Source organism: Hipposideros armiger, unplaced genomic scaffold (assembly GCF_001890085.2).
Source record: "Hipposideros armiger isolate ML-2016 unplaced genomic scaffold, ASM189008v1 scaffold_49, whole genome shotgun sequence".
Classification (NCBI taxonomy): Eukaryota; Metazoa; Chordata; class Mammalia; order Chiroptera; family Hipposideridae; genus Hipposideros; species Hipposideros armiger.
In genome coordinates, this window is record NW_017731399.1 from 5,659,295 (window position 1) to 5,666,794 (window position 7,500).

Genomic DNA, 7,500 nt, shown 5'->3' on the forward strand with positions numbered 1-7,500 from the left:
TTCTGGAATGAACAGGAAAAGGAGAAAAAGCGATATACTTACATTATTTAATCATTCTACAAAATTAACTAATTATGTATTATATGCTAACTGCTGTGATAGGTGCTGGATACACAGTAGATGAATGAAGCAGATATGATTGCTGCCCTGTAGGAGCTTATAATATATAGCAAAGGTTTACGAAAACAGCCTTGGGCCAAACCCAAGCCAAACCAAAGGGTGTTTATGTTTTTTTAAAGGCTTGTTTAAAAGACAAAGAAGAATATGAAGCAGAAACGTTGCACAGGTCCAAAAGTCTAAACTATTTACTATTTGGCTCTTTACAGGAAAGTTTTCCAATTCCTGGGATAGAGAAGAAATAGACTTTAAACAATAAACAAATAAAGACAAGTAAATATAAAAGTATAACTATGCCAAGAACTAAGGAGGTAAATAGAGGAGTATGTAAAATAATCATGTGGGACAGGTGATTAGAGACGGCTTCTCTGAGAAACTGACATTTACGCTAAAACTTAAAGATAATTAAGGAATTAGCCAGATGGAAGGAGGGGAGGTACTCTCTGGGCAAAGGGAAGGACCTCTGGGCAAAGGGAAGGACGGTAAGGAACGCTTAAGGAAGAATCTAGTACAGCTAAGATACTGAAGGCAGGCCAACTGACATTCAATATCCAATGCAGTAAGAGTGAGTGAGGAGGGTGGGACAAAGTGAGTCTGGAGCAACTGGCAGAGGCCGGATCGTGCAGTGTTGCAAGACATGTTAAGGAGTCTGAATTCTATTTTATTTTATTATTATTTTTTTAGCTGAGCCATCCTGCCACCTTCTGAATTCTATTTTAAATGTAATGGGAAGCCAGTGAAAAATTTAAGCATGAAAGGAACATTCATCAAATTTCCCTTTAAAAAAAATCACTATGACTGAGTGAAGAATTACAGGTGCCCCTTGCTATCCAAATCCAGCACAAGTTCAGACAGCAAGGGGCACTATGTTCCAAATTGGTTTGAGTTTTGTTTGGCAAGTAATGAGAGTTTGGATGGCAAAGGATTTACCAAAATTTTATTTTCATTTTTAATTATTTTTTATTTTTCAATTACAGTTGATATACAATATCCAAAATTGTATTAGAATCTACTTGGTACCAGAGAGTGAAAGTTGGGAGAGTGAGGGTTTGAATCAATTACTGATTTGGAGAATACGGTAGAAAGAGTAGATATTAAGAAGGACCCCCTTCCGATTCACACACATAGAAACACTAGATAAAATAGCCTCCCCACACACATTTGTGTAAAAAAAAAAAAATGTTAAATTAAAAAGCAAAGGTGAAATCTTCAGGTGCCAACAATTTAAAAAAGAAGTTGAGGGGCCGGCCGAGTGGCTCAGTTGCTTAAGAGCTCGCTCAAGAGTTTGAGCTCTGAGCAACAGCGGTTCGAGTCCAGCCCGAGCTGAGCAGCCGCTGAGCTGCCAACAGGTAGCAGGATGGCTCAGCTAAAAAAAATAAATAAATAAAATAAAAAATAAAAAGAAGTTGAAGTAACAGCAGTGGTAGGTGTAGTGTGAGGGGTGCTGCTTTTGGATGAGTCTATTGGATTGGATTTTGAACAGCATGAAGGAAGTCTCTAGAAGAGATGGAATTAAAGTCCTGGGCTCTTGATGGGGAGGGAGAAACAAACCATAAGATAAGACTAGAACATTTTGAAAGAGAGAGAGAGAGGGAGAATGGATTACAAACAAATAACAAACATCAACATTTACTGCCTTATCTGAGTGTTCCACAAGTAAAATCTTATTTCCAATGAACAGTGTAACTTGACAGAAGCACTTGCTCCATTAACAAAAGATATAATATATGTCATTATATATGTCATATGTTATATATGTTATATATATGTTATATAAAGTCATAATATATGTCATGTAATGTTATGTGACTAAACTCCAGGGTAAAAATAAAGCTAGAGTATATAAGTCTGATTTGATACTCTTTGTAGTCAAATGCTTTTGTATTTCCTATTGCAGGTAAAAACACACAGGGAATTCTTAGACTAAATCAAAACACGGCTCTCTCTAAAAACTATCAAGTCCAAATGTTCCCTAGTATGGAAAGACATACATTAACAGGACATTTTCAATTCCTATAAAACAAGCTTCTATTCATGCTTATAAGATATTCCACTTATAACAGTTGATAACATCAAGTTGATATGTTTCTGAGTGCATGATTTTCTGTGTAGAAATAGCTTCATTTGTCTTACACAAAATTGTGGAGGGCTGGTGGGGAAATAGGAAGTAACTGTTTAACAGACGCAGGTTTTTATTTTGGGGTGATGAAAATGCTTTGGAACTAGACAGAGGTGGTGGTTGCACAACATTGTGAATGTACTAAATGTACTGATTTGTTCACTTTAAAACGGTTAATTTGATCTTATGTGAATTTCACCTGAATTAAAAAAAATATTTTAAGGAAAAAAGGCATGGCATCCATATGAAAGTCACTCGGTTAGCTACTCTCTGCCTCACACAAAAACACAACGTTCTATTGTGCCAGCCATCTAAGAAATACATGCACTGGTCACAAAAAGAGACTGGCAAGAGAGAAAGTACAGATCAACAGGGTATCAACCACGTCAGGAAAACAGGTCAATACAGAGTGTATCACAAAAGTGATTCTTCTTTGAATGTGAAATTTGGGGGCGGGGGGGGGATCGAATAATTACTCTTTAACAACTTTTGTCATTCCACGAGTCTAAAGACTAAAAATCAAATTTCATGATAACTTTTGATTTCAGATGTAAACACATAAAACTTAGATGTCACAGGAGCATATTATAGAAATCAAAGGTCAATGTCTTACCTCTGAATTCCAGTCCCCGCAGCTGGAAAGTGACCAGTCCATTGCCAATCTCTATAAGGTGTACTAATGCATTGAGGTAGTCAGAGGCAAGAATGAAACAGTCCCCTGTACTGTAGTTTCCCCACCGTCCTAGGAGCAAATCACCACAGAGACTGTGTTGTAGGGATCTGGTTAAATGTTCATAAAAGATGGAATTCAGATTGTTGTCATCTGATCCTACAGGGAGAAATTGTTTAAAAGGTTAAATTTTACCGTAAGTCCCCTTTATATCAACAAACAAGATTGTTAAAGATATTAAAATTAATTTCTAGTTAGAGTTGTATCTGTGAATTTTGCCCTGGAAAACAATATTCAGACCCTTACAATTTCTAAATAAAAATGAAATACAGGGTAATGGGAAAAGGTTCAGAATGTAGAGTTAGAAGTCAGTCATGTAACCTCTCTGAATCTCTGGTTCTCATCCAGAAAGTGTGGGAATTGGATTAGACGAAATCTAAGGTCTTTTCTACCTCTTATATAGTCCGTGATCTTTGCTATCACTGTTCAATGGACTATGCCTTATAATTAAAATCATGCAAGAGAAATTAAAAAGATAAAAGAAATTCAGAACCAGAACAAAAAGACACACTAATAAACAAAGTGGGTAAAGCAATAAAAAATTTGAAAAACAAGGGAGTCCAAAACAAAGTCATTAAAAAAAAAAACCTTGTATATTGCCATGGCTAAAAGTAACTTAATAGGAATAAACTGTATATATATATATATATATATATATATAAATAGTAGCAAAGAACCTATAAAATTTATTAAAGTCACCCTTTAAGAGAAAAGTTAGGATAAAACATACCCAATAAATGAAATGACCATCTTCAGAAGTAACCCATGAAAAGTAATAATGTGTAAATGGGTGCCCAAAATACACAGTATTGGAGAATGGCAAAATATACAAAGCTTAAAATTATTTTAAACTCAGCCTAACTAAATAATAAAATAATGAAAGAGGAACTCTCAACTCTAACTTCAACAAAATAGTCCTGTCTAATGTTCTGTCTGCCCATTACAAAAGTACACATATAAACTCAGGACATGGTCTTTTTGACATGCAGGATGGCACCATCAGCAACATGAGAGCCCCACACCCCTTAAGAGGATATACTAGAGCTGAGATGGTTGTTTTATCTACCGGAACATGATAATGACAGTTATTAATATCAAGTAACTAGTTCTGCCTAGTTCAATTTTATAATAATGAATCTGATTATTATAATTTAGTTTCTCAAGTAGACAGAGTATTTGAAGGAATCTGCAAGTCAAATGAATACAATATTCCAGTCTATTTGGGAGTAATATTTCTTTTAGTAATACACTGGTATTCTGGTTGACATGTTCATCTCTCATTGGTTGGGGCAGTGAGACTCGCCCTCTCTGTCAGGTGACTATAGGTGGGCCCACAAAAGGATGTTTCCCAAACAGAACTAAGGCAGACCTTAGATAATGGTAACACCATCAAAATGCCACCCACTGAAGCCCTATGTTGAGTGGCTTTTTGGTCCTCCTACATGACATCTCTATATACAGTAAACTAAATAAAATTAAATTAATATTCACTAAAACATTCAGGGAAGGGGGAAGCAAACATATTACTAAAACACATATTGGTCAGATTGCATACTCTTCAATACACATAATCAGTTTTACTTTAACTGTGTTCTACTTTTTAACCTATGTAGGAACAATCATTGAATGGAATTTTTTTTCCTATCAGCATTCTTAAAATACATTTTATAAAAGATGGGTATACAAATTATAGGTACTCTAATTCATGTATATTTTACTAAAGTAGAACAAAATAAAGCAAAGAATATTTGGTTTTTCAAAAAAGACCATTGGAACCCACAGAACATTCCCAACAAGTTGAGAGTGAAACACATAAACAAATTCTTTAGATTTCAGTCTTTACTCACAAATAGAGCTATTACCTGGATTTCTATCAAGCTGGGAAGCCAATCTGGTATTTGAATGATCCACTCGTTTTGTGCTGAGGATGGCAAAATAAAACATTTTTAGTGATCTTTTTTATAATTAAAAAAATGCCTCATAACTAAAGCTGTAAGTACAGATGAAATAAATATCATCCCTTTATGAATATCTCTAAGAAAAATCTATGTTTAGCATATTGAAAAAACCCTATAGTAGCAGAATATTAGGGGTAAGGTTTTTTACTCTCCCATATCCATCCCTCATAGACACAGTAGTTATGCCCTAACTGGTGTTTCACTGAATAATGTGCACAAAGACATTATTGAGTTTAATGTAAAAAAAACAAAACACAAAACTGATCAGAATGAAAAAAATTCATACTGTATACATTCTTAAAATACACAGTACACAAAACATTCTTTGCAAGGGGAAGGTACATCAATTAATGTCCAGTGGTACAATGTTCTTTATAACCGTGGTTCCCAAAATGTGGTCCACAGAACCCAGAGCAGAGGACTCAAGACCCTTTCAGGGAGTTTTCCAGATCAAAAGTATTTTCATAATAATACTGTGCTGTTATTTTTTTCACTGTGTTGACAACTGTATTGATGGTGCAAAAGCAATGGTGGGTAACATTGCTGCTGCTTTTTAATATGAATCAAGGCAGAGGCACTGACTGTATTATTTTTTACTGCCACACACGCATAAGGCAAAAGCAATAAATAAAAATTCAAGTTTCACTTTAAAAAGTCCTTAATGAAGCAATAAAAATATTAATTTTATTAAATTACAAGCTCTCATTCAGTACAGGCCTTTTTAATATTGTGTGTGGCAAAATACACATACAGCACTTCTGCTGCATTATGAAGTAGGGCCATTGTCTCAAGGAAAGCATTTGTGCAACTGTTTGATCTACAAGCTGCACTGGTTACTTGATTTTCACGGAATACCATTTTTACTTCTATGGCTGATGGATAAACTACGGATACTCATTACTGGGTGTTTGACAAACATTTCTCAAATATGACGAAAGTGAGTTTGTCATTTCAAAGAATAAACTAACAATAGTATATATTGCCAGTAATAAAATTTGAGTTTTCATGCAAAAATTAGAATTTTAGAAAACTTATATCTTCCACAATAAGCTTGATAGTTTCCCAATACTCAAACAGTTTTCTTTTGGGATTGGTGATGATATGAATGAATACATTTTAAAATAATAATACTGTATAATGAAATATGTCAAAATTTGGAAGATCTACATTACTCAGTGAAACAATATTTTCTAAATAATTGATAAATGGTGTTATAAGATTACATATAGGTAAAAGAGCCATCCAAAGTATAAGACATATCAGTAGGTTTTGATATAACAAAATTCCAAGAATTGATGGGTATGGTTTTAGATTCCACATTTCAACTAATCTTTAGGAAACAAGCATTTGACTTTTAGTCAAAGATCAAAGAAGAATATCCACTATTCTCTAAAAAGGATATTCAAATACTTTTCTCTTTTCCAACTATGCCTACGTGAGGACAGATTTCTTCATATACTTCAACCAAAACAACATATTGCAACAACAGATTGAATGCTGAAGCAGATATGAGAATCCAGCTGTCTTTTATTAAGGCAGACATTAAAGAGATTTCTAAAATAACGTCACTCTTCTCACTGATTTTTTTGGGGGGTGGGGGGATGGGATGGAAAATAGTTATTTTCATTACAAAAATGTTATTTTTGGGGCTGGCCGAGTGGCGCGTTGGTTAAGAGCTGGCTTGGGACGCAAGAGGGCCCCAGTTCGGATCCCACATATGAGGGCTAGTGACACCGCCCTCTGCAGCTAAGATGCTGAACAGCTCAACCTGGAGCTCGGCTGCCAAAAGTCGCTGGCGACTGAGTAGGCGACTGCGTAGGCTGCAGCCCCTCCTGCAGTAGGTTGCCAAGGGCTACCGTGTGTAGCCAGCAGCCAGTGTGAGCGGCCATCCAGAAGCCGGCGACTGATCTGCCTCGCCCGGGAAGAGCGCAATGATGGTGCCAACTTGGGCCAGTGAAGCAACATCCTGCACAACTATACTGAAGAACAAAAGGACAGCAACTTGTCTGTTCCCCTTCCCCCAATTCCCCAATTGAAAAAAAAAAAAACAGTTATTTTTGTTAACATGTAATGGGTTTACTGTTATTTTAAAACTCATTAATAAACATTAAAATTTTTTGAGTTTTGATTTCTAATACAGTAAATATTGGTAGATAAAACCCAGAACAACAAAAATTCTTTGGCGGCCTCAATAACTTTTAAGATTATAAAAGACCAAAAAATTTAAGAAATGCTGCCATTGACATTATTTTGGACTACGTTTAAGTTGGCCCAGAAGAATTAAATATAAATGACACTATAATTCACCAAAAAGAGAAATACTATGTATTGTATTAGATAAAAGACGAGAGCAACAAATCCACATGCTAGTTCATTGTTTATAAAGTGAGACTACCATTTTCACCTATATGTGTCAATGTTTAAAAGAGTAGAGAAAAAAGCAGTCATGGAGAAAACCAGTAGAATTATAAATTAGTACAAGCTCTTTCTGAATCAATGTTAATACATGTTAAAATCCTTTTAAATGTTTAAGCTCCATGACTCAGTAAGTCCCATTTTAGATATTCTTTTTTAAA

The 7,500-nt window shown here is 35.0% G+C and overlaps 1 protein-coding gene across 1 annotated transcript in view; it reads right to left on the reverse strand.

The window, feature by feature from the left end:
• Positions 1–7,500, reverse strand: part of LOC109381551 (pecanex-like protein 1) — a gene marked incomplete at its 5' end in the record, with an annotated part of 42,082 nt that overhangs the window by 23,989 nt on the left and 10,593 nt on the right. Inside the window, 2 exons of the mRNA XM_019640299.1 lie at positions 2,850–3,065; positions 4,829–4,887. Of these exons, the coding sequence (XP_019495844.1) occupies positions 2,850–3,065; positions 4,829–4,887 (275 nt within the window). The remainder of the gene's footprint in view (positions 1–2,849; positions 3,066–4,828; positions 4,888–7,500) is intronic.